The 27,316-nt window shown below is 40.2% G+C and overlaps 4 protein-coding genes across 4 annotated transcripts in view; all 4 read left to right on the forward strand.

Annotated features, from left to right (window-relative positions):
* Positions 1–5,461: 5,461 nt before the first annotated feature.
* On the forward strand, positions 5,462–6,658 carry LOC108088577. The gene has a single exon (XM_017186427.2). It carries the CDS (start codon positions 5,513–5,515, stop codon positions 6,488–6,490), a length of 978 nt encoding a protein of 325 aa, XP_017041916.1. The 5' UTR covers positions 5,462–5,512; the 3' UTR covers positions 6,491–6,658.
* Positions 6,659–7,187: 529 nt separating this feature from the next.
* LOC108088555 (pheromone-processing carboxypeptidase KEX1-like) lies at positions 7,188–7,681 on the forward strand. The gene is made up of 2 exons (XM_043207384.1): positions 7,188–7,397; positions 7,469–7,681. Exons 1-2 carry the CDS (start codon positions 7,188–7,190, stop codon positions 7,679–7,681), a joined length of 423 nt encoding a protein of 140 aa, XP_043063319.1.
* Positions 7,682–17,306: 9,625 nt separating this feature from the next.
* On the forward strand, positions 17,307–17,938 carry LOC108088585 (cofilin/actin-depolymerizing factor homolog). Its single transcript, XM_017186435.1, has one exon. The coding sequence runs from the start codon at positions 17,366–17,368 to the stop codon at positions 17,852–17,854; it is 489 nt and encodes a 162-aa protein (XP_017041924.1). The 5' UTR covers positions 17,307–17,365; the 3' UTR covers positions 17,855–17,938.
* Positions 17,939–23,563: 5,625 nt separating this feature from the next.
* The window catches only part of LOC108088556 (cholecystokinin receptor), a 32,425-nt gene continuing 28,672 nt past the window's right edge, over positions 23,564–27,316 (forward strand). Inside the window, exon 1 of the mRNA XM_043207385.1 lies at positions 23,564–23,634. Within this exon, the coding sequence (XP_043063320.1) occupies positions 23,564–23,634 (71 nt within the window). The remainder of the gene's footprint in view (positions 23,635–27,316) is intronic.

The raw sequence follows: 27,316 nt of genomic DNA on the forward strand, positions 1-27,316 counted from the left end.
TGTGAACTCGGTGTTATTCGAAACGCGAATCACGAACCTCCAACCTCGAACTCCGACCCCGTGATTTCTGAATTCTGTATTCTGATTCCGAAAAACCCGCAAACGAAAAACAAACTTTTTGGCAATTCGGTGTGCGGAGAGCAGCAGTCAGCGACAGACACAAAAATATGCGATTTTGATTTTAATATTATTAATACAGCAACTCCGGCAAAGTGGAATGGGAAAATGCGAGCTGGATGGCTCATCCTGCCCAGAATTTCCCCCGATGTTTCCTCTCCTCTCCTCTGAATTCGAAGGCCACAATTATGCCGAAATTACAAACTTGTTATCTCATTTAAGGTGCCAGCTGGGAGTATTTTTGATTTCCTGCCATGGATTCGGATTTGGGTGGGTCCCCTTATCAAAAAACGCCCTTTTTTCCTCCATTTTGGGTCAACACCTGGCGTGGAGGTCTCTGTCTGCTGTCAAATTCAATTCCCGTTCCGTATGGCCTAATGGTGTATATATGCCAATTATCGGTGCAGAACAGGGCTTACTTTAATAAAACCGAAGGAGGCTTTCGGAAGTCGTTTCGGTTGAAGACTTAAGCTCCCCACTTAATCATTAAAGGGCGGCTTTAATGGATACCCAATAATCTCGATAGCAGAAAAGAATCTTTATGCTGGAAAATGAATCGATTCGACCTCCGACTTTTGCAAAATATTATGGAAAATAAAGCCTTTGATCCGCGTATCGCAAATGATGAGGTTTTTAATACAAGTGAACCCACATCTTTTTTTAATGACCTTTTCGAATATTTCGCCAAATTGCAACGAAATCATAAAGAGCCACAGCAAATATTTATGTACAGTTAAAAAAACCTTGTTGTAAAACTAAAATTACTGAAATTAAATTAGCCCATTTTAATTTCAGTAATTTTAGTTAAAAGGTTAAATTAATTAAATTATTTTTATAATATTTTTAATTTCTTTGTGGTGTTGTTTACAACACTCTTAAACCAGAATTTAAATGAGTTTTTTTAAGCAGTTCTAAATATTTGAAATAAATAGTTAAAATAAAAGTATAAAACGTAAAGGTAGACATTTTTCTCTAAGTGCAGCACCCTATGAACGTTTATTTGGTCTAGACTCTAAATCTTTTCCCGTCGGCTGCCCTGCAGCCACAAGAACTGTTAATGAAAATGGAACCGACACGAGTAAATATGGTACACCGCACAATGGAGCCGGGAAATCGCTTGATTTCTGCCCGAATGCATTTGCAATGGCTGTCGAATCCCTTGTGACGCACTGCATCAACTCTAAACACAATTTGCTGTGTGCAAACAGGACACGAGCCTCCCTTCTCCTCGTTCTCCGCCGGGAGTACATACACACATACACACATACACACAGCTACACAGAGAGAAAGAAAATTAACCAGGATGCAACCTGTTTGATAAATATTAAATTTATTTTATTTTTATGATTATGCATTGTCGTTGCTCCCTAATAATAAATTAATGGTTAAATACGTTTTAAGGTAGCATTGCAATTCAAAAGTGACTTTTCCTTTGCAAGCTTCACATTAATGTGAGAAATATAAAACCTGCAAAAATATTAACAAAAAGTATTATTTATATTTTATTTAAAGGCCTACAAATAATTAATGGGCTAAAATGTTTGAACAGTATTAATCGGTCTGAGATTAAATTGAAATCAATTGCTAGTTAACAAATCAAGAAAAAAGAAAACCTTTGTAATTTAATAATCCCGAAATGACAAAAACTGTTGAAAAATTCACGATTGATGTCTGCGATGTAATACATTACAAAGTGTTATCACAAAAAAAAAAGGTTAGTTAATATAAAAAATAAAATGTTTGGGTTGTACCGTCTGCGATGAAAATAAAATACATTCTTAGCGAAAAAATGTGCCGTACTTAAAATAGTATATTAAAAAACGTATTACATAAAAATTCAGTGAAAACATTTACCTTTTTCAGTTGCAAAAAATTGTAGTAGCAGGTGGTAATTTTTTTGTCGATCACTCAACACAATATTTGCCCATTTGGGAACCGAATCCGGATGCCTCTGCTGTGGCCACTGGTTGCTGGGCAGGATTGGAGGGAGCCCTGGCTGATTGGAGTCGCCACAAGAGTTGCAACATTTTTCGCACTCATTTGGAGAGCATGACTGGCCACGAGCCCTTCAGCAATTGGGGATGCGAATGGGCGAACGGGCGACCCGACCCCACGATGACTTGAATATTGCGGACCGATGGCAACAAATGGTGGTCGTTAGGCAACCGGAGCTGGAACTGGAACTGGATGGGATGGCCATGGATGGGCATCTGTGATGGGCTATTTGCGGCCAGGCCCTTATTTACATGCTGACAGCAGATGTGGCAGGACGAGGCGACTGACATTCGACCATCAAAACTCAATTACCGCACTGGGCACTTGTTTTGGGCCTGACTTTATTAAATTTTCGTTTGTCTATTCGGAATTCCGGAACAACGAGGAGCGAGGGTTTGGGCATTATGTACACAACCTGGCGGTCAAATTATTGGCCAAAACTTCTAGCTGAAAAGTCGACAAAAAAAGTATATTTATATATAGAAGAAATAAAGTTTTCCAGCTCTTCGTAAAGAGGTCGTGGCTAAATGTCAAACGTTACTTAATTGAAAAGAGTATCTTCACTAATAAAGAAGCGCAATATTTTTCCGCTAAAACATATCTGCATTCCATCCTCTACATTTTTATATTCACTGCACTCAATTTGCAGCTTTGTCTTTCAATTTTTCCTCTATGTTGCATTTTCTCTTTCAATTAAGTTTTTAAGGTTTTCTCCGGCCATATAAATTTCAAGGAATGTTTTCTCTAATTTTTCTATTTTTCCAGCTGCCCTTTTAAATGGTTCAGTGAATTAGATAATTGGCTGGCCATGCAAATCCTTGTCATCAAAAACAAAGTGATTTTGTCCATCGGAAATTGACCATACGATTAATCGAAATGTTTTGGCCAATTAAATTCTTCAAACGGAATTCCTTTTAATCGGCTTATAGAAGTCGTAACCGCAAAATACAATGTCGCATTGATTGTGCATTGTAATTAACTGAGAGAAAACTAATTCCGATGTCCCTGATTGGCAAGCCAGCAGAAGCCAGCTCAATGGAGCCGCACTCTATCCGGCTTATGAGTTATCCAACCTGGCAAATGAGTTCCTTGGGTTGCCAGGCCAATTCCAGTTGACATCTAGCGTCACAGTGGGTGGCATTCAATCCACAAGTGGCCAAATCAGCCGCCAAGTTCACGCTCCATGCGAACCTGCATTAATCACTCGTGTGCATATTTCAAACCCAAAACTGTCAACGTGAAATCATTCTGCTCCTGGAACGAGACTTTCCTTCAACCGGTGATATTTCGAGGCTTGAATACACATTAATTACGTCGGTGAATCTGATAAATCTGTCAAAGCCTGTACCTACACTCAGGAATTCGCAAGACGGAATAGTTTAGCATACAAAAATTTGTTTTGTTGATAAAAAGTTGCCTGATTTCTACCATAATTTTAAATTAAATTCTACATTATTATTTAAATTTTGAAAATTTACATTTTTTAATAGCAAATTTGGAAAATTAAACTATTAATAGCAAACACTTCTTTCTACATAAAAATAATTTTAAGTCTCAAGTAATTTACTTTATTTAATTTCTATAGTACTTAGTTTTCTTTATCATTTTTCTATATTTAAATATTTTTATGATTATTAACTTCTATATATTTATTTAAATTTGGAATATTAATATTTGGTTTTTTTTTTCGAAACAGCAAAAGCAAACATTTCTTTCTGCAAAAAAATAATTTGAAGTCTCAAGTAATTTACTTCATTTATTTTCTGTTTAAAATTTTAGTAAAATCTTCCAGCTGTGGGCAATTAGTGGATTTCTTGTGGAAGCGATCAAATCAAATGCTGTCAGTTTTCCCCGGACGATTGTTTGGCCAATATTCATTGTTGAATTATGCAAACGTGGAAGGCCCAACGCCAATTAGGCCTAATTACTCACGTTCGTTAGGCGGCACAGTTGCAAAATTCGAATTCGAATACGAAATTCCAGCAAATAACTTCGGCGCACTTCCCTTTGGCTCTCCACTTCTTCGCTTCTCCGCTTAATTGGCAAACATTTTGTTTATTCAAATTTGCCGTAAAGTGCGTAACATTTGCATTTGACGAACGACGCCAATCCGGAGTGTCGCAATCTCTGGCATTTCGTGGGTGTCCGCTCCAAATACTATACCATAGTGCCACGCACGTGTGGGCGTCGCGTGGCGGTGGTGGTGGAAATTAATTAAATGCCCTCCCCTCTCCTTCTGAAGTTCACCACCCCAGGCGACCAGGATTAGTTACCGGACATGGATCCTTCAGGCGTCAATGCGACAGGACAACAAATGCTTGGCGTTGACGGATTCGGCCTGAGCAGCGATTTAATTCCACTCGAGTTACCTAATCTTGTGAGCCGTAGAGATGACAACAGATGGCTAGATTAGGGACTATTAATAGAATAATGATATTCGAATTAGCAAACTTAGCTTTGAATTGTGTATACAAAAATTTAAAGCAAAGTAATTATACTTATTTATTATTGATTTCTTATTTAGTTGATTGAGAAGACTATTATAATATATATTATATTATATATTATATGGTACTTTCATTTAAAATTTATAATGAGAAAGCTTGTAAAGAATATGTACTACCCAAATCCAACGAGTGCCTTAAAACTAGAGAGCAACTTGTTCAATGCACATTATTATATGCATAATATGCATTCATAACATTATTATGCTTTTGCAAACAAAAGACAAAAAACCATAAATTCCCATGTACTTATGGTACTGGGTTGCATATTAAAATTAAAACGAGAAATTGACAGCACTGGCAGGTTTTCTCAGAGCCTTCCCCTTCCCAATCCCTTCCCATTGCTTTCTATTCCCTTCCCATTCACCTCTCATTGCCTTCCCATTCACCTCTCATTCTCTTCCCATTTCCTCTCCACTCCCTTCCCATTTCCTTCTCATTCCCTTCGTGGGTGGCACCTTTTGTGGGGGCTTTCATGGGATGCATTTGCATCCGCCTGTGCCGTCTTCCTTCCTTTCCTTCCTTTCTGCCGACTACCACATTTTTACCACAGTTTACCACATTCTTATGTCTTTGAGCCACAAGCTCTGTAGCACAAATTATGCGGATGCAGTGGGGAATGTGAGTGATGGCATCGGGTATGCATGCAATTTTCGCCCCCTCCACATCTCCTCCGCATCCAACATTTACCTGTGAAACCATCAGCTCTGTGTTCTTGACTTATCTCGTTTCCCTACCGCAGCCAATTTGCACTTTCTCAAAAAAAAAAAAAAATACTACTAAAGTGAATAGTATGCGATGAGCTCGATAATTTGTCCTAAAAATGGAAGGCCATGGCAAACACTTCTCCCTTCCCCCGAAAGTAACAAAGTAACTGATAGACAGACGGCTCCAAAATGATGGAGGAGAAACGCCTTGAAAGGCAGAAGCGCCTGTTGGCGATGCGAAGTGCTGCCCCATCGCTGCCCTCCACCCAGAGGCAGGAGTTCACCCTGCGGCTGGTGGAGCTCTACAAGGAGCGTCCCTGCCTGTGGAAGACCTCCTCGTCCGAGTACAAGGATGTGGAGCTGAAGCAGATCGCCTGGGAGGAGATTGCCGGCCAGTTGGGCAGCCACCTCAGTGCCGAATTCGTTCGCAGCCAAATGCGCCGGATGCGGTATCACTTAAATGTCTACAAATTGCAAATGCTCGAGTACCAGATAACTCCCGGAGTGGAGAAGCCACCGGAAAAGCCCTTCTACATCGACAGCTTCGCTTTTCTCGACTCAACGGCTGATTTGGAGACACCAGAATCGAATCGGGAAACTGAATCGGAAACTAGTTCCACCGCCGAGCGATATGCAAAATTCTGGTCGAGCTTCAGACAGAAGTCCCTTGCCAAATTTGAGGCGAACGATGGATCCTCGGAGGATCATCATCGCTCTGAAACGAGCATCTTTGGAATGGTTAAGAAACGCATGGCGGAGGCACAAATGAAGCCACTCAACTTCACCATGCCGCGTCTTTCGATTTCGCAAATACAAAAGGATATTATTAGGAATCGTGTGCTGGAGCGAAAGGCTTCTGCCACTTCGTTTGAGGTCCTTTCCGAGACGCCACCACTACTGAAGGCTCGTCCTGGCGACTCGGTGTCCAAAACCAAGTTGGATCCAAAGCAACTATCCAGGAATCGTCGTGGTGAGCAGCCAACAACCTCCAAAATGGCTCAACTTTCGCTGGGAGAAGTGCAATCTGAGGATGAGGATCTGTATAATATGCACTGGAATGTGCGCAAGGAGCAGCGCTCCCTTCGTCCTGGACAGGATTACCGACCGAAGTTGCCAACACGCCACCGATCCTCCCGAACCAACGAACCATCTCCAGATATTTTTTAGAAACCATTCCCCAAGTCATTGAATTGTTTCCGTTGTTGTTTAAAGCAAGAATATCAAGTGCTACCTACCCAAGTTATTAGAAGCAAATTTTAGGTTTTGGCGATATTTCTTGCAGGTTGTGGACCCCTAAATTGCTAAAATAAAATATGCCTTAACTGGTTTCCTTAACTTTCCAGTTGTTTTTCTTATTAGTCATCTAGGCAAGCAAGTTAGTATTGTGTTATTATTATGATTAAATATGTAATAATTATTTTTTTGGGCTTTACCAATAAAATATGTGGTCTTAAAGTTAAAAACAACAACACAAAAACGATACCAATTTTACCTATCTAACTAAAAAGTTTGTCTTATAAAAATAACTTAAACTTCGCATATCTTAAGCTTTAAAAGTTCTTGAAAATATTTTTTAATTTATACCCGGGTATAACCTTTATGTGTTTCTTCCCTTTTCCTACGATTATATATTATATAATTGATAAAAACCTCAATATGAAGGGTTCCCACCATATCGAAGTGATGGTTCAAAAACCTTTGAAACTGATTAAATCGCAGTAGGTATTTTTTCTGTTCATAATCTCGGCCACACACTCTGTCATTTGAAGTTGAACAGTCGAGAAAGTTTTAAAAATTCTGACAAGCTGAACAGCAGAGAAAAATTGTGGATAATATATAGTATACAAATATCCTAATCGAAGTGATGGATGCACGTTACATCTCGGTGAAGTCACTCCATAATCCCTTCAAAAGGCTGAAGCTGGAAGTTTGTGACGATGATAGCCAGGATGAAATAGAGCAGCAGAACGTCGACGAGAACGTGGCCAAGGATGAGGATCAATCGGATTCCGAATCGCAGGATGATCTTAGTGATGATGGTCAGCCGAAGCGCAAGAAAAAGAAAAAGAAGAAGGTTTAGAAGATCAGAAGAACGTCGACGACAACGTGGCCAACGATGAGAAGGAAGTCGAATCCCAATCCCAGAAAAATCAGGATAACGGCGATGGCGAGGAAACCCACAACGAGGAAGGAGGTGATTATTTTGATGAGGAGTACGGTTTGGAGGACGTGGAAGATTGCGAATCCGACTCCGTCTCTGAAGATGTTGATGATGATGATGATGAAACCAGTGACGGGGAATTCGAGTTCGAGGAATATGAATTGTATACAGACGATGAAGACGACGACAGCTTCTAAGAGCTGCAAAATATATATTGTTTCTTGTAAATAGTATGGATAACTTAATTTTATGGATAGCTCTTTAAAGCCGTGGCAATATTTCCTTCAATAAATTTTGATTGGATGCCTATGGTATTTCATTTTAAGCGGAGCGAGATTCCTTAGCTTTTTTTATTTTTGCTTCATTTGTATTTATTTCTTATCCGAACATATGTACTTTAAATACTATTGTTGTTATTATTATTGATGTTCAAATATGTGATCAATAAGTTCCCCATTTCCAGAGTGGTTTTAGCTCAAGAATTAACATATGTATAGACAAACAAACAGATAATGTAAACAAACTCCTCTTTTGTTTAAGTTGTATTAATTATTTTCCTCTGGGTTAGTATGTGTTTTTGCTCCTTATCTCACCTTTGGTGCCTTCGATACAATTGTTGAAGGACATCTTCTCTGCCGCGCCGTGTGCAAAGTGCTCCTTCCTTCAAGTTTGATTAATTCCCGAGCCTGGCCAAATGAGGTGGAAAGATACGGCAGGAGCGCCACGAGTTCGTCCAGCCATGATTTATGAATTAGCCGAGAATGATGATGAAAAGTCTATACGCCAAGCTGCGAACTTGCCAACTTGCCAACTTGCTAACTTGCAAACTCTTCTTGCCGCAAATGCAAAAACCAACGACGAAATTAGTTTTTGGCTGCCAGAACAAATTACGAAATTACTCGCATAAAGTGCACATACGGCGGATTAGGCAACAGTTTAGGCCCTCAACCACATTACCCCCCACCCACTCAACCACTCAACCACCCAACCACTTCACCCACTTCCCGAAACCCGAAAAGCGGTGCTCATTAGCGTGAGAATTTAATTTAATTTCTTTCAATAAACCCCTTAAGTGCCGTCCTTATCTTTTCAATCGCTTCAATCCCCGCAGCTTTTGCTGGGTAACTTTTGATTAATTGATTGATTAAATGAGTGACGAATATCCCGGCCAAAAAGGACTCGCAGTCCCTCGATTTTCTTGGCCATTTCGAGTCGGTCCGATACAAGTAATTACGCTTTTGATGGCTACTCACTTTGGTTAATACGTAGTTACTATGGTAGAAGAAATTTCATCGCATTTCATGGCATTTCATCTGGCTTTTATCGCGTAATGGTTCTGCAATTTTGAGGCAATCCTTGTGTTCAGTTCAAGCCCACTCGGAACTCCAGTTTGTCCTTGAAGAAATGCAAAATGATGTGAAAATATGCAAACTGCGTGCGCGTTCTCCAAAAAACTGTGGGCACGTTTCGGCTGTCTTCCCATTTGGCGAGAGTCTAAAAACAGAATTATTCCTGCCGGTTTTCCAGCATAGGTCATTAGCATTCCCCGGGCATTTGGGGCGATGGAGGGAATCAGGGGACCAGATCCCCCGATTAGCCCTCGTCCTGTTCGACAGACATTGCTATTATGACTTAATTAAAAAATAATATTTTTGCATTTTATTATTTCCGCCTCTTCATGGCGAATGCGAATATCTAGGGAACTTTTGGGCATGCCAGTCAACAGATAAGGACACGATGACTGGCACTCTATCGAGAACCGAAAACCCCGAAGGTGTTTATACACTCAGGTTCGAGGGAAAGTACAGAAAACCAAACTGTCTGTTGGCTAAGTCATCATGTTCAACTTTCTTTCATCAACCGCTAACAAAATATGTACGCAAAAGTGTTAATTCACCTGAAGTCCTCCACACACAAGCTGATTTATCAGCTAATTTTCTGTTTCAAGGGTTGGAAAAGAAAGGTTTGGGTAACTGATTCTAACCACAGCTGAATTGCCCTTTAAACTATTTGACAGACTAATCTATAAGAGGGTTCTAAATCCTATTTTTAGTCAAACAAGTATGATGTTGGTAAAGGTATTAATATGATTTGATTTATTGATTTGAAATATAATTATACAATTAAAATATAATCTATAACTACACAGTCTCTTAATAATTTATAATATTATTTTATATTTTGGAATTTTTAGAAATTTTAAATGCATTACAAATCCTTTCAGTAAAAGTTTTTGGGTTCTCAAAATTGTTGATACTTTATTAAATGAAAGTTAAGTCAGACAAAATTGTAAATAATTCATCAATGGATTCGTAATAATAGATCTATGATTTCAATGCAAAGTTGTTGATATTTTTCATTTATAAGTACTAAATTAAATCAAAGTACAAAACCATATAAATAGGGCATATCAGCTGCGTATATCCCAACTGAATATCTGTTATTCCTTCTTTGTGCCTGGCATGTTAATGGCGGCAAAAGTGAGCAACTGTCGCAGTTATTTGACGGCAAAGGAGACGATTTTCACGGGAATGACGAGGATGTGCGAATGAGGATACTGGGTGTTCTATATGCGAGTATACATATATAGAGTATGTAGGTACTATATAGCCATCGTGGCTGTAGTAGTAGTTGTACCGTCTGCGGCAGTCACTAAACTTGCCGTGTCATCGCCATGTCATTCATTTGCATACCAGAAGGAAAAAACGTTGGCAAAGGCAAACACTTCGGGGCGTCGAGAAGATGATGATGTGCCAAATAAACGGGGCCAGGAGCACGGCGCATTTTCGGATGAAATTCATGAATACAAATGGAAGGCGGCAACTGTCTGCCATTGCGACTTTAATTGCTCCATAGCTGTTACATTTTGATTAGTCTCCCAAAGGCGGAAGGAAAGGAGGATGACGTCCCGAAGTATCCTACTTAATCGTTGAAAAAGCTGCTGCAATCCAAGGACCAAGAACCATTCCTGTAATCAAGGGCCATCTGTTGAGTCCTCGTTGATTTGCTGCAGCTGATGAAGGGCAGCAACTCATTTCGGTGCGATTAAAGTATTTACTGCCAGGCAATACGCATTAATCACCGCTTGTGTTAATGCGCTGCAATTCCCTTTATCGGATCTGCCTGGGAAAGCGACACTGGCAGAAAAAACTGGGGGATATGATGGAAAAGGTACGCAATAATCTGGAATACCACAGGAATTTTGTTTAATTTCTCAAAGGTATGTTTATGTGCTCTGAAATATAACTACTGAGGAATTTAATAAATGAATGTTACCATCTTAAAATAATATCAAATCGTCAAACTGAAGCTTTTCCCATTTTCTAAAAATTCGTACAAGCAAAAAAGAAGTAAATTATTTTCCCAAGGCTACTTTTTCTTAAAGTGCTCGAATTCTCATTTGCTCTTTGGTTGTCTGGGTTCCATTGGAGCAGTTACTGCCGAAGTGGACCAATTCCAGCGCTCTTTCGGTCTTCCAGTCTCCGTACTCCGGTTTTCAATCCCGAGGATTGAGTGCAACCAGGTGGAGAGAGGTAGCCAGGTTGCCAGGTAGCCAGGTGTCGTGCCGTGGCGCCACTGCGTGTGGCAATCGATCGAAGGGATTGCCAATTATAGAACGCCCCAGTTGGGCAGTAATTTGCATTGCTGGTCAAAGTCTGGGCCACTCGAATGCAGCCTCAAGCAGTCGCAATCGAATTGGCCATTCGATTCGATTCGTTTGGCTTAGTTTCGAGTGAAGGAGCAAACAGCTGGTTTGTTGGCCAAGAGAAACTTTTCAAAAGGCCAAATAGTTGCTGCAAATATGCCGGACTCGCCCTTGCAGTGCTGCTTCTGTGGCAAGTGAGCTCTTGGGAGCCCTTTCGAGGGCATGTGGCACGTGCCTGGGACACAAACTATTTTCGAATTGCTCATACGCACCGTTGCTCCCTGGACATTTACAGCCTGTCATCTTCACGCTCGTTTTCCCCTCCCCTCCCCTTCACTCGTCTTTCTTCAATCAAGTGTCTCGGAATGGATATCCATCCATCTATCTATCTTTCCATCCATCCATCCATCCATTCATGTCACCAAGAAAAGAAAAGCGTTTCAAAATCGATATCTGCTCTTTTGGCAGCCGTGAATCGCTAATTGCCGTTTCTCATTTCCCGTGCATCAATTGCCGCCGACATCCTTCGGCAATTTTGAGTTTCTCGCGTCGCGGAAGCGGAAACCCATGGCATTCGCACAGAAGTAATGTGAATTCGCGTCTTGAATTCAAATGGCCCAACATTTGCGGCTAATTTATGAGTTTTTAAGCCGTTTCGGATGGGCTTTGATGTCGCTAACACGGCTGATGCTCATATTTGTATGTACATACTCTATGTGTATACACATGCATGCATTATGCATAAAGGAGCACAAACAGTGTGCAGAATGGCTGGCTTTGACCTGGTCTAGGATCCATCGACCCGTGACTTCCATTGTTCCTGCCAACAGTGAAAGTCTTCCACGGGTGAAAGTAAACTGAAACGAGTTGCGGGCACTTTCTCATTTCACTTCGAGCGAGCGGCTTTAATGGACGACACTGAAGTTGCGCCAGTTGGCAAGTGTCGACAGGAAAGTGACGATGGCACTGCGAGCCCGCTCCATCCCTGTGGTCACAGGTGCACTGAGAGAAAATTAACCATTCCCAAAAAGTGGGTTTGCTGAAAAGTTACAAAAATTCACTAATTCTAAGTCCACAGCTTTTCTAATTTTAATCAGATTTTAAAGTGGCATACCTCTTTAAGTTTGTTTTTTAAGTCTCTAACAATTAATTAAATTTAATTTTTTAATAATTTTTTTTTTTTTTTCTTCAGAGGTATCACGTTCACTGCATTGCAACCTCCTGACTGAAATTATAATAACCTGTGTAAGGGTATTCAATTTTTAAGTTTTTCTATTCCAAATTTAATTGTAAATGTGATGGCAATTTTCGTGCTCAAAAACATTTATACCAAATTTAGAAACTGAATTTGGGAACTGTATTAGGGAACTGAATTTAGCAAGGCTTGAATTTTCTCAGTGTGGCGACAGGAGCAGGCCATCGAGTCATTATCGAGGCTATCATCCGTTTAAGTGCCGTCGAAGGTGGTTGGCTGACTGCTCCACCTCCGTCGTAAACTTTGCTCTTTTGCCATGCAGCTGGCGAAAGTTTTGTGTGTTTTGAGTGCAGCAGCGAGGAACAGAGCCTCTTTCTGTACCCTTTACAATTCCCGAGTCTGCTCCCTTTGCTGGGATCCTGGCCATAAGGCAACTCGTTGGCTGGCAACGCCCCAAGGAAGCAACATGTTGCGGCAGCATGTTCTTCGCCCCGCTTTTGTTGGGGTCTTCATAACTAATTGGATTTGAATCAGCGAGTTCCTCCTTGTTGAAATCAAAGCATATAATATAAACAATGAAGGCAGCCCTTCGCAGATTCCTTTGTTTCGATTCTGTATTCTCCGGAGGGCAATCAAATATAACAACAACACAACGATGAAAGAGTAAAACTGTTCAAATCAATGGAACTGAGTAAGCAAATGGTTGCTGAATGGATAAAATGCGGGATGAACTCGCCTTTGCATGAATTTCTCCAGAATAATTAAATCAAAAATGTGCTTTTCATTTCCATGCCCCCTTTAGCCCCCCGCATTCCCCTTGCCCCTGCCACATGCCACCTCTAAGTTGCGAGCGGCACAAACACGCTCTTTCCATTAAAATAGTTTCCCCAAGGTTTTGTCAGGGGAAATCCTTCGCGTGGCCTGTGGGCGGTGGGCGTTGGGCGGTGGGTGGTGGGTTTGGTTCCCTCGTGATTGCTTCGATTGCTTGTTAATCATTCGCATGTTGGTCAACAATGTCTTCTGCTCCATGAAGGCCAACACGACGCCGCCAGCCGTAAAGCGATTTTATCGCCTTAGCTTCGCAGGAACCTTATGCAAAGTGCACACTGGGAAAAAAATGATTGTTGTATTTTTTACACGAGAAAGATTAACTTTTTAGTAAAAAGAATATATTTATTAAGTGCTTTCTTTAAATGGATAAAATTAGAATATTTTACTGCTGAATTTAAAATCAAACTATAACATACAAATACTGTTTAATTAGGCAAATATATTAGAAATTTTTATAATTAAAAGTGCTTTTTGGTTTTGTTGTTCGATTTGTAAGCAAATCCTATTGAAACAAAAAGAGAAAAAAATAGACAATTATATTTAAATTTAATAAAGTGATATCAATCCAATGTTTTCTATGCAAGTGTTCTCCTCCGCTCAGGGATAACATTATTCATAAACCTATTAAAGTTGTGGCAAGATTACGTAACTGCTTGGCATTTCCAAATCCCTTAGGCAATTGGTAAGAAATGATTTCTGCTGGCATAAACACAACAAAACGCAAGTACAAAGGCAGCGAAACTAGCTAAAAATATATTTCTTTGTAATTCTGTAGTTGACTATAAACTAATTAAAGTTTTTAATACTACTCGTAGTTCATTTAGTTTTTGCATTTGTATGCATGTTACTTTACTTTACATGTAATTTAATTTTACGTTTTATAAGATCATCACATAACTGTTCGTGTTGATATCAAAACTTTATTTAGCTGTAGTAATTTGTTCAGTAGGCGAATTTCGATTTTCAAGAGGCTGACCTTTTGATCTTTAGTTTGTATTTATAACCTCCTTGATTTCCAGCACAATAGATCACACGCTAAGTGGTATTGATTCGATTGTTCTTAGTGTAGACATAATACCCAGGCATTTTTCTCTGGAGCACCCAGAGTGGAGATGAGCTCCGCCCCGAGGGGCACCTTCCTTATTTGGACCGCCTTCCCCCAACCGAGACGACATTCACGACAAATGTCTTTCATTTACGCGTAATAAAAACGAAATCTCCGCTGAACAATGGCCGCCGGGCGGCTTTTGCAGCAACGAGCCAAAGTGGAAAGTGGATGTAGAAAGTAGAAAGTGTGGAAAGTGGAGAGTAGAGAGGGGAAGGGGGCATGCCACCCCCGCCACGCCCATAACTTGTTGTTCTTTCCCCTCGTATATGTACTTTGCGGCTGCCTCAAGTGTATTTTACGTTATTTTCTATTTAATTTACAGCTCAACCTCCCCGGGGAATTCAGCGCTCGAGGAAGTGCTGCCTGCTCTTAATGGCATAAAAGTATAAGCCATACATGTTGATTACGCGGCAACGACGCTTAAATATGCATGAGCCGAAAGCGCATTGAATTTAAAACGCATAGAGCGCCCTCAAGGAATCTAATATCCACCGTAGTATCCTTAGTATCTGGCGTTCCAAGAAGTTAACCAGAAGTATTCGCAAGTGGCGCCAAGGCACTGAATGCGAATCAAGTCTGCCAGCTTCGTGGGGTTAAAGTGGATAAGTTAAATACATTTCCAGTCGCAACTCAAGATGGATCCTCATTCCTCGATGGACGGGAAGGGGGAAGTGGTATTATTTCACGGGCACCCTCAATGTTTATCCCCTTGGCTCTTTTGCAGATTAATTAGGAAATTAAGTGCATGACAAACGCCGCACTCGAGTTTCGCCAGTCAGTTGAGAGCGAGAGTCTCGAGTTGGGTGGCATTTTCAGACTTAATCGATGGGAAAAGTGGTGCGCTTTCCCGCCAGCAGACTGCCCATTATTTACTAATTAAGTTTCAAACTCAAATATTTTAATGCAGGCGCAGCGTAACTCGAGGTCTGTGACATTTTCAAGCTTAATCGATGGCAAAAGTGGTTAATTTCCGGCATTATTTGCTAATTGAAATTTGGCAGTTCAATGATTTACATTGAGAATGTTCTCAGAAATTGGTTGGGAGATTTTCTGACTTATTCGATAGCAAAAGAGGTTAATTCCTTACAGGGAATAAAATAAGGTAGTAAATAAAATATATGTATTTATATACGATGGGAGATGAAAATTTTTTGTCACTTTATTAATTTTTAGACTTGGTTGATAGCAAAACTGTCTCCTTGCAGAGACTCTTCGTTATTTACTAATTAAAATTCGGAAGTCAAACAAGAAGAACTAGAAATGCAATTTCAAAATTCAATTTCAGAATTCAAGAAGACTCTTTATTACTAACTTCAATTTTAATCTTTTGTCATATGTTCAGAAAGTAAAATGAATGGTTTTCTTTTGACAATGGTGTTTAAAATGGGGGAAAAAAATACATTTCAGTTTTAAATGTGCTTAAAATTGGGTAAATAGGAACATTAGCTTTTTTCAAACTTAATTAATATAAACGGCGCTAAAAAAGAAGCTTCTGACAAAGATTGCTAAATTATTTATGAAGTGCAGTTCTTAAGTAAAAAATTTAAAGTAAGAATATTTATATAAATTTCAAATAAAATATTTTAAAGCAAGATAGATTATAAATAGAAAGTCTTGGTTAATTTGGAAACATTTTGAAGTAAGATGGCGTGTGAAAAGAATGTGTCTGCGAATCTGTCAACTCGACATCCGGAAAGTTGTTATGGTATATTCCGCACTAATGAACATTTATGTCCTCATTCATTGGGGTCGTGGGTGCTCTGTTTTTCCCTCGTTTTCCATCTTTTCCCCCATTTGGAACCATTAATACTCATTGCGTTCCGGGAGCCGCCAGATGCAGTTGCTGCGATCCTGACATCCTGCGGCCCACCGCCTTTGTGTTCCTGTCACTCAGCAGGTCGTAACTACTCGCTAGCCATACACACACACACACACACACAAATACATTACATACGTGCACATATGTGTGTGTCCTGCCAACGAGTCCTTTTGCCGCATGTTCCCACTTTTGCGGCAGTCGGAATAAAATGATGCTTTAAACTATACACAAAGAGATCCGATTTCCGCTCCCACTTCTCCCTCTACTCCCTCTACCCCTCCCCCGACCTTTAACCCCTATTTCCCCCTTTTAGGCCCCCCTTCCCCCCTTTTTAGTATCCATTGTTTCGGTGGACAAAAGGTATTTAGCAGATTTGCATGCACAAACACGCGCTCAGCCATCCGTTGTGGCTGCATCCACAGGATGTGCTCTCGATCCTGGTCACGGGCCAAAAAGTGCTTTGAAACAGTTCTAAATTTATTTGAATGTGATTAGTTTGTCGCCCAGGAGCAGCAGAAGGTGCTCGACCCATAAATATTCATGGCCCAGTTTAAGTGCACAGCGAGAAATGCAGCGAAAATAAAGTTATATATTCATAGAAATTATTTTTCGGTGACTATGGATAAATTTCACGTTGTTTTATTTGCTTTTGTTTTTAACGATATTTTTATTATCAACAAATTTTTATTCTCTTAGCAATAAATAAATACGTAAAAAACATATTTTAGATGCTACAATATTTTATAGGATTTATTATTTTAATGCTATTATTGTTTTGCTATTATTATTTTGTTATTATTTGCAGTACTTAAATTTTGATTATTATGGTGTATCTCCCTCTCCTGTTGTCAGGTTTAAGGGCAACAAATACATTTGTATCAAATTTAATTAATAAGCTTTAATACAAGTTGAAAGTCCCAAAGTTTTACAGTTGCAACATTTTATTTCCTTGTGAAAAATGAATTGTTTAATGCACAATGGACGTTGGCACAATTGTGTACAATTTAATTAAGGGTGGCAAATGAAAGAGTAAAATACTTACAGTTCTCACATACTTGTTTCCGTATTTAACTTAATTATCTTGTGTTAAAATTGTGAAACAATATTGTTTGCATATTAAGTGAAATTCGTGGCAACACATTGCATTTCCAAGGGAATCCATCACATGATATCGCCTTTTCAATCCGTGTTCAACTCAAACTCGCAGTTGGCCGAGCCGGCGGCGTTCGATAGCTTCCCGTTTTGACTCCGATTTGAATTCCAAATTGCTGGCCCGGCTGGGATGCTCGTAGGAGTTGCCACACGAAACGAACTGCTGGCGAGGATGGCGTCCGGAATCGATGTGAGTCGCGAGTGCAAGCAGATCTTCGACCAGATCCGCCGCATGAAGAGGCATCGCTATGCGATCTTCGACATTCGCGAGGAGCGGGAGATCAAGGTCGAGTGGCTGGGAGTGCGGGAGGCGAGCTACGACGACTTCCTGCAGGATCTTCGCCGAGCGGGCGCCAATCAGTGCCGCTTCGCAGTCTACGATTATTCGTATCAGCATCAGTGCCAGGGCGCCTCATCCACCTGCCTCAAGGAGCGACTCTTCCTGATGCTCTGGTGTCCCACGCTCGCCAGGATCAAGGATAAAATGCTGTACTCCAGCACATTTGCAGTGTTGAAACGCGAGTTTCCCGGCGTGCAAAAGTGCATTCAGGCCACCGATTTGGACGAGGCATGCCGCAATGCCGTCGAGGAGCAGCTGAGATCCTTGGACAGGGAATAGTATTTATTTATTTTCGATTCCCCATTCCTCCATTGAATTCCTTGAAATACAGCAAAGCCAATCAGTCCGGCCCACCAGTTTAAATTGCCTACGGTGTCGGGTTCTTCTGACTTTGTGGCGCCTCCAAAAAGTTGCTGTCCATTCACATCCGCATTGGCATCCGCATCCGCATCCGTTTCGACTTTCGTTGCCACGGGCTCCGATTTAATTTGATTTGGCCGGGCATCTAATGAGACCATTTGGCATATGGATGCCTCTTGACTTGCCTGCCACGGGTATCAGCTGTAATTTGTTTTGTCCCCTCGTCCTCACAAAAACTCCGAGCCTCATTATCCTGGCCTGGCTAAAAATACTTTCGCCTCGGTTGAATGCTACAGAGTCTGTTGCCGCTGATTCTGATTCTGATTCTGATTCTCTGTAAGGGCAAACTTTTCGACATTCAGACTTTTTTATCTCGTCCATAAATCACGGCCAAGTTGAAAAACGCCCTCTTTTCGTTCCCTTGACTCGCGGCTTTCCATATCATTTGGCTTGGGGGTCTGGGAATTAATCAAATTGACGAGGAGCACGTCACCGGCCTCGATTGCCATATTTCAAACAGGATTTCGAATTGGATGTGCACTGCTTATTGATTCACTCAATTCAATCGGACTGCAGTCCACAGTCCATTCTGTGAGCCTTCATCTCCCGCTCTGCCTCCTGCTGCAGTTTGCATCGACTGCACGGACATCGTCCTTGCAAGGACTCCTTCTGATAGAGATGGCCACCACCTCAAAAAAAGGCTGACACTTAACAAATTGGCGATTTAAGCTGCAAGGAGTACTTTGTAAAGTTCTTCTTACAATGAATGACTTTCGATTTTAGATGATTCACTTATTAGTTAGCTTCACGCAAAAAATATATTTTATTGAACAAAAGATGTTAAGCTTCGATTGAAAAGAGATTTTACCAAAAATTACTTCTATCCTTTTGTGGTTTAGGTCTTGCTTTAATTTTTGCTGGTCTAATATATATTAATATATTTTTTAAAATTGATTTTGTTATTATTTCCTTATCTTTTCTTTCGTAAATGGCAATTGTAATATTAAAATAATTACAAGTAGGCTACAGGTAGGCACATAAAATAGCTTACTTTTTTAAAACAAAGTACTATCGCCTGTCTGAATTTTTAAATTTTATGACCACAACGTAAAAGGACTGTGGTTCGCAATTATGCAAATTAAACTGTCACAATTATATAACAAGTGCAACCATTTTCTCGTTTGAGAAAGGAAACCACTGAAAACCTGACATTTCCAACCGGAAAAAGGACAAACGGTCGTCACTGTCCTGGCAATTTAATCGGCGTGCCCAAACTGTCGTTGGCAACGGTGCAAATATTCGTCATATGCCCGGGTAATATAAAGGAGGAACTGATATCACTTGGCGAAAGGAGGCGGTGCTGGAAGGACACCGATGTCCTTCGAAGAAACCGAAGGTGGAAGGGGGGAAGTGGGAAACTGGCAACCAGGAAAAGCGAGCCGAGGCAAAGTTTTCCAAATGAAGCGAGTGAAAGGCAAACAGAAAGATAAAAAAAGAAACCTCAAAGAGATGCAGTCATAAATTTGCCGCCTCCTTCAATCTTTTTCTTATTTTTTTTGTTATGCCACAACAAATGTGGCAAAATCAAAGCAAAGCGAAGCGAAAGGAAAAAGGAAAAGTAAAGGGAAACAACAGAGTGGAGGAGCGAATGCGACACCCGAGGAAATCCACGCAAATCTAGTGGAAAATTAAAATTTTGCCAATTTATGCGAGGCGTTAGAGGCGGAAAACGTTGGAAAATATCGGAAAGCAAAAGCAAAGGGCACGCACATTTTGGCCAAGAAACGAAGGAGTGTGGCTAAAAACCCTTTAAGATTTTGGCCATCAGATTCGCGGCGAGTTCGCACTTTGGCAGCGGAAATGAGTTTACCTTCGATCCTGGACAGGATATGAAGCTTTTTTGGGCGCCACCTGCATGCAAATGCATCTGGGTTTTGGCCCTCAAGTTGGCCAAGAAAGTGCCACTTTGGCCACTCCTGCAGAGTTCCGTGAAATGCAGTCATAGGAGCTTCCCCTTTATCTACCAATTTCCTGAGAAGCTGATGGTCGAAAACGGGACTGTATACACTTAGGAAAAACATCATGCATTCGGAGCACAATTGCAATCTGGTGCCTCGAATTCCAAGCACGTTCATACGAAAATGAACTTAAACGAAGTGGGTATCCGGACTTAAATCAAAAATGCTTAAGTTGGAGAACAATAAAAGAATGAAAGTACTGAGTTCAAAACTTGGCAGTTGTTTCTGCAATTCTTCAATTAGAGTTAAATTGCATTAGTTCTCGATTTACAACTTAATATATATTTTACAAATTCAAGTATGCATTTTAATTCGAAATTATTCTGGTTTAGAATTCTGTGTAGTAAAATTGCTATTTACTCTTCAAATACAATTTAAAGTATTTATATTTGGCTTTTTTTTTATTCAAAATCAAATCAATTAAATTTTACTGGTCGATATGCATATGCATAAATAAAATTAAGTTGTAAAAATACTAATTAAATTGCTTCAATAAAAACAAAACACTATTCTTACTTAAAATATACATTTTTATTTTATTTTCTAACTTTAAACTAAATAAAGTCGGACTAATACAAATATTGGCCGTTTTAAAAATTGCGATATTTTGCAACTTGAGCTGAGGAATTGGAAACTAAGCTCACAGTTGATGGGGAAACCACTTTTTGAAAAGTAATGTGCGACATCTTGTTGGCAATGTAATTAGTCATTGGCTGGGAGACGGATCAGTGGGACGTCGACGACAAACGACGACGATTTAACTCTTAATGCGTTTGTCAATGGCCAAAACTTTGCTTTGCCGTTCGCCGTTTTTCGTTATTATTTTCAATTTGCCTCGAGCCGAAAAGCAAAAAAAAAGAAAGAAAGAGAGAGTGGTCCATTTCTAGCCAGCTAAGCGGCTTAAATGCCGGCAAAATCCGAGACAGATGTCGTTGGCCACCAGGAGCGAGGATTCCCTGGAATCGCACATTCCGGAGGATCCCCACTGCCAATCTCAATTTGCAAGTGCACCACTTCACTTTCCCTTACTTTCCTTCCCCCTCACCTCCCTTTCACTTTCACTTTCCCTTCCAGCCGCTGTCTTCTATTTAATTATGCTTGCTGTGCCAATGAAATTGAATTTGTTAGCCAAAGTCGATGTTTGCTGTCAAACTTTTGCCTTTGGCCACTCATCGCGTGGCAAACTTATTCAGCCATTAATGGCTGGTTCGGGTTCCTTATCCTTGACTCGAAACATCCTTTCCACTCAAAGGCAAATCGCGAAAGTACACAAGCTTTATGCCAAGGCAAATAACCAAATAAGCGGGTTTTTGCCTTTGGGCGGCCAAAAGCACGGCTCAAATGTTGCAGCCACTCGCTGTTCGCAGTTGTGTTTACCCCGTGTAAGCCAGTTATCTGGGGCATCTTGTCCACATGTCCCACAAAACTGCGAGCTCTGCAGGTCTGCCGCTTTCTGGCTTTTCTAATTTGGAACGCAAACAACTGGCAAACAACTGCAAGGATGCGATTTTTCCCGCTCCATGTGGGAATTTTCGCACACGCAGCTCCGAAATTCAACGTTTTGGCAAAGCAAATAAATTGGCTGATTGAAGTTCTTTTGTTGAAAACTACCATTTAATTGAAAATGATATTTCTAATTTATGGCATAGCTGAAAAGCTAAGTTTTAATGGGTTTAATTGATGGCCAAACCAAATAACCATGTTTTAGTGAGAACTGAAAATACGTAGAATATTTGGAATGGAAAAAGTAACACTTTTGGTTGAGTTTATTTATTAGAAAGGTTTTACAAACAAACAAATTGGATGATTGAAGTTCTTTACTATACAATTTTTGTTTAATTGGAATAAATGTTTTTAGTTTACGGCAAACCTAGCTTTATATTTCATAAAATCCAGAATATTTCTTTGCAAACTCCTAAAAGAAAATCACTTTTAAAGTGCATTCAACATGGTTTGCATTTACCATAAAAAATATTTAGAGAATTCTTGAAAGAAAACTTTATTCACTGGCGCACCCCTCAAGATGCTTTGTTAGCAAGTTTTAAATTCCAGGAACGCCGTTCAATAGCACTCAAATTGGCTCTTCGTCGATGCTATAAGTCCTTTCTAACAAGGCCAATTCCCCGCCAGGATCAATTCCTGTCCAAAGTCCGAGGAGCCATCGAAGATGCGAATGCGAATGCGAATTCGAATATGCTAAGTGTATGCAAAGTGCCGTGACAGCAGATACGGAATTGTTTCCGATGGAGGATGCCCCTTATTTGGATCTCTCGTCTCTCTTTCCAGCACATTGACCTTAAGCCGGAGGAAATTGGGGTGAAGGTGGGGTTTGAGTGTGCCTCTTTGATGGAAGCTACCTTTCTTGACAGGTAATAGGACAAGAATGAGCTTCAAAGTTGAGGAACGTGTGGGCGAATTTACTTAGAGCTAGGTTTGTTCAACTTTATGTAACTCAACTCTTTGAGTTATAGAAATTGATAAATAAAATTGGCTTTTAATTGATTACATAAGCTTTCCCTATTCAAAAGTTAAATTAGCAAAGTAACAGGAAGAGGAACAACTATATAAAATTGAAATATGCAAGTACATTCATTCAAGTAACTTATTATTTTTTTCTGCCTAATATTTATATACTTTTAAATTACAAAAGTGCATTTAAGGGCTTGGAAGTCCAGTTTCGCAGCTCTAAGAAGAATATTTGTAAGTCTCTTATACTAAACTTTAAATAACCTGAACTTATGTATATCCGAACTTCTATGTAGTCAGTTAAAAGATTTGCGCGACTTAGCCAACTCAACTTACGTAGAACGTTTCCCATTAAAACCTAAAATAACACTATTCCTGCATATTTTAAGAAAAAGTTCAACTCGACTAATTCCTGAAGAAAGGCGCCCAAAACAAAGATTATATATTATACTTTAATGCTGATTTATAGAGAACTAAGCCATCAAGTTTCGGAGATGTAGCACTTTGAAATCGCGATTTAATTGGCCAAGTTATGAAATAACAACCCGAAAGGCTTAATTTATGTAAATAATGTTTGTTTATTCGGAAAAAGGTTCGCTGCTGTTCGCTGGTTGTTTTGGGTTTCTGGGTTTCTGAGCTTCTGGGCTCTCGGACATTTGGGAAACTGGGAAACTGGACCCAATGTGCAGTGATGATGAGCAAGGGGAAAGGTTCGGAATTCGGTCTGGCAACTGGCAGACCCGAGATGTCCTGCTCCAGACGTTCGTCTGCCAGCCAACAAAAATTTTGGGGAGCTGCGTGAGCCGCTCGAAGCTTAATTTGAATTGCAAAGCGATGCCAGATGAAAAAGCTACACAGCCAAGGCCAAAAAACTGCCCCTTCATCTACTTTTCCATACACATGCTCGTATGTGAATGTTATTCTGGCCAAAGGCAACCAACCAACCAACCAACAAATAATATAAAAAAAAAAGACAACGAGTAGAGGAAAAAGAAGAAGAAAGTTCATTTATATTATATATTTGAAAATTGGCATTGTTACGGCTTGACGCTTAAATATTTAATATGCCGGCGAATATTTGGTCCGACGAATGCCTAAAAATGTGGTCACGAGTCTGATAAATGTGTGTATGTGACCGAAGGGCATGGAGTTCCAAGTTCCAAGCTCCAAGCTCCAAGTACCAAGTTCGCAGTTCGAGGTGAAGAAGAGGGGTCGGTGAACCTTGGGGGTCAGCAAACTGTCTGCAAATTACGCATGCCGTCGTCCATGTGGCGCCCCCTATTGGGGTCACACGTAACCGCAGGACCAATCGAGTGGAAGTCCTTCGAAACGTTTCGTTTGGTTGGGGTTGCCTATCCTTCGAGGATAGACCTGCCAGCCAGCTGGAGATCATCTAGACCAAGAGTTGTCCCCCGGGATCTGTCAGCAATTAAACTTTCGCTACGCGTTAGTCCCATTTCCATTTACATTCGCAAAAAACACGCTGCATATCCAGCAAATCCAACATATCAGCAAACAAACTTGAGCATCTGAAGCGAAAGTTCAAGGGGTGCGCGTCACGTGGTTTCTTCCTTTTCGAAAGGGCCCCCAATTTACATGGCCTCGTGTGCACACGAGATTAATGAATCATGAAGCTGGCCAAGCCGAACTGGCTTAAGAGCTGGACTCGAGGCCAAATGGAATTGTTGCGTGTCCATTGGAATGGCGAGTTGTGTGGACTTGTTTGAGTATTTGCCTCCGTGCCCTGTAATATAAATCGACCATCATCATCTCCGTTTGAGTAATACGCGTGCTCCTTTGACCCCAAAGAAAAAAAAAGAACCCATTGCATTTGAAGTAATGCCAATCACTTGGCATCGCCATTCAAGTTGCCAAAGTGGGATGAGATGTTTAGTAACCTTAAAGTCGAAACTTTATTTTATTTGATTTGTAGTGCTCGAAAATCAGACAGCCAATGCAATTATTCCAACAGGAATTTAATTAAAATTTAACAAATTGCTGGCCCAGAAGGCTTCTTTCCCAAGGCAGCCGGCATTTGTCTCTTCTGTTCGACTGCTCGAATGTTCAAATGCTCGACTGCTGTCTTTAATTAGCAGGGAGTCAACAACTAATTAACTTTTGCAGGGAATCGGAATCAGGAATCTCAGACTTTCGACTCGGAAATTTCTCTCCCTCAAGTGGGTGTGTGTTTCTTCGAATGTGTGTGTGTGTGTGTGTCGTTCTGGGTGTATGAGTGTGTGTGTGTGACGACACGTGCCAATTGACAGAAGCCATAAGGAAACCCATAAGCGGCTTACAGATTCAATTACCGGCAGCGAACTGCGAGCCACAAAGGTGGTCAACCATCAATTGATGGCTGGGATGATGCACCGCCGTCCTTTGGGGTCGAAGGTCACTGACTTAGCCTCGTGAATAATGTAAGAGTCACGAGTGCAGTTGAAGTGCAGTAAACGCTGATTTTAATTGGCTTACAGGAGAATTAACCAAGTGGGCGAGTTAACTATTTAAATATCATAATTCGAGGCTGTTAAAATAAGGGTTTTTTTGAATGCAAGTTAATTGTAAGGTAAGTTAAATTTGAATGCATATAGTGACTAATTGAAGCTGAAACCACTAATTAGTTAACTGGAGAGTAATCAAGTGAAGAGTTTTCAATTTAATTGTGGCTGGATTGTATTGGAGTTTTTAACACTCATGCTTTTTATTATAAGCTGAGATTTTTCCTTTTCGTTTTTGCTGCTCAATAATAAAAGTACTTTTACATTATTTAGTATTACGGTTAACTAATTAAATATAATAATATTTTAGTTGCATATTTAAGTTCATGGTTTTATTTTAGACTACATGTTGATTATATGTGTTTTACATTATTTATGTTTATTTAAAACGCATGAAGACAATGTTGCACACACAGAGGAGAACTCACAGGAAAGAAACCAAGTAGAGGGTTAACTAATTAATTGCCGATTTGTCCCCGTTAAGTACTGAAATTATTAAATTTTTATACCACCGAAGTTCCGAAACGATTCCCTTTCGCTCGTTGGCTGTTTTTGGCATAATAAAAATGCGGTCTTAAAACAGACTCAAGTCTGCAACCATTTTGGCGGTGGTTAATGGCTCTTTGTTTTTTTGGGCCGTCGTGCAGCTCTGTTTAAACATTGATAAGCCGCCGCAGGAGCTGCAGGCTCCAAATGGAATGGAAGGTGGCTCCTGGTCAAAGTTTTATTGCTCTGCTTATGTACAATGTACAGACATTAAATTAATGCTGCCAAATATTGCACTGGAGCCACGAGTCGAGTCTCTCCCCTCATTGTTTGCTCCATTCGAAAGTTTGCAGGATATGGCATGCAGGATAATGATAAGGATAACACAGATAACGATGCCACAGCCGAAGTGGAGAGTAGAGATTGAAGATTGGAGGATTGAGGAGTGGGGATTGTGGATTGAGGAGTGGGGCTTGGGGATTGGAAAGTGGAGAGTGGCGCCTCGTAAGTGCTCCTTGTTTGCACCAGTTGAGCTTCTCGGTGAAGCTTCTTTCGCAGTCGAACGGCTTTATTTTTGGTCCGCGCTGCGAAAGTTATGAATCGAATCTCAAACAAAAGCCGGGAGATGAGGGAAATGATGCTGCAGATTCGCTGTGCCTGTATGTGTGTGTGTGTGTGCTTTGTATGTTTGTGTTTGTGTGTGGCACACATGACACACATGTCAGCACAGAAGGAAATTGAATTGCACTTTAGTGGCGTCATAAGGATGTTCGTGAGGATGGTGGGATGGCAGAACGGAGCTCCTGGTGGCTCTTAAACGGTTTAAAAAACGCTCGCCAAATTCACTGGCAGCACTCTCCCACTAATCGCATTATCAGACTGGAAATCTGGGCTAAAAGGGGAGTTGAGTTGGGGAATACAAATAAAAAAGAAGTTCATCCATTAGAAACCCCAAAGCCCATAAATCAGGCGAGGGGTTGTTTTTCATAAGGGCTTAGGCATTATTCAACACATATTCGCATAATTAAAAATAAATAAATGTTGTAAAGCTTTATTAAAACCAGCAAAAGGACAAAAAAACTTATTTACGCAAATCAGCCAGCTAATAATGGGAATCGATTGGATTTTGTGGGTTGCATTTTGGGCAAGTGACCACATAAAAACCCTTAAAATAAACGGATTGGTGAACGAAATTCCAAAAATACATGGTCAACAATCGGATTATATTGGATTAAGGGACAGGAATTGATAGGTGTGCAAAAACAGTGGGTTGTTGGGCTCTGCGAGTTCTTACTTCAGGCAAGGGAACATTTATGTTTTAAAATAAATAACAAATATTTAATTAAAAATCCGAAAGTTGAGGGTGCATAATTGGAATCACCAAAAACAAGAAAGGAAGCTGGCTTCAGCGTTCCGAATCTTGCATCAAATATAATCTTTTAAATCAGTTAAGAATGTATATTAATTTGGAAACCAATTGATTAAGATAAATTTCTAGAGATATACAAATATATACTATTTGCAATGGGATATTGCATAAATAAATACCAACTACCAATGTTTTTTGTTAAATGCTGAACTGGCAGAAAGTAAAGACAACACTGATTGAACTATTCAACTGGCAAAAAAAAGCAGAGTTTTCTATTTCGGTAAATGTTTCATTCCATTCCAACCACTTGCTTTATTTCTGCTTATCAGATCACAATAGATTTCAATGGATTTCCGGTTTTCTATTTTCCGAGATTGGTAACCAAAAGGTTGCCAAATAGTTTCGCGGCGAGAGGATGATGAGCGTTAAGCCATCGAAGCTGTGTTTCCCGGCAACCGAGAAAAACTTCTGGTTGAATGGCAGGAATCTACCGAATATACCAACTACACCAAATACACCAAAAACACCGATGTCATCAGTCAAA

The sequence above is a fragment of the Drosophila ficusphila genome, unplaced genomic scaffold (genome assembly GCF_018152265.1).
Source record: "Drosophila ficusphila isolate 14025-0441.05 unplaced genomic scaffold, ASM1815226v1 contig_198, whole genome shotgun sequence".
Classification (NCBI taxonomy): domain Eukaryota; kingdom Metazoa; phylum Arthropoda; class Insecta; order Diptera; family Drosophilidae; genus Drosophila; species Drosophila ficusphila.

Coding starts and splice junctions, on each gene's coding strand:
- LOC108088577 (XM_017186427.2), top strand. CDS start 5,513: ATGATGGAGGAGAAACGCCTTGAAAGGCAGAAGCGCCTGTTGGCGATG.
- LOC108088555 (XM_043207384.1), top strand. CDS start 7,188: ATGGATGCACGTTACATCTCGGTGAAGTCACTCCATAATCCCTTCAAA. Junction 7,398..7,468: donor AGAAAAAGAAAAAGAAGAAG/GTTTAGAAGATC, acceptor TCCCAATCCCAG/AAAAATCAGGATAACGGCGA.
- LOC108088585 (XM_017186435.1), top strand. CDS start 17,366: ATGCTCGTAGGAGTTGCCACACGAAACGAACTGCTGGCGAGGATGGCG.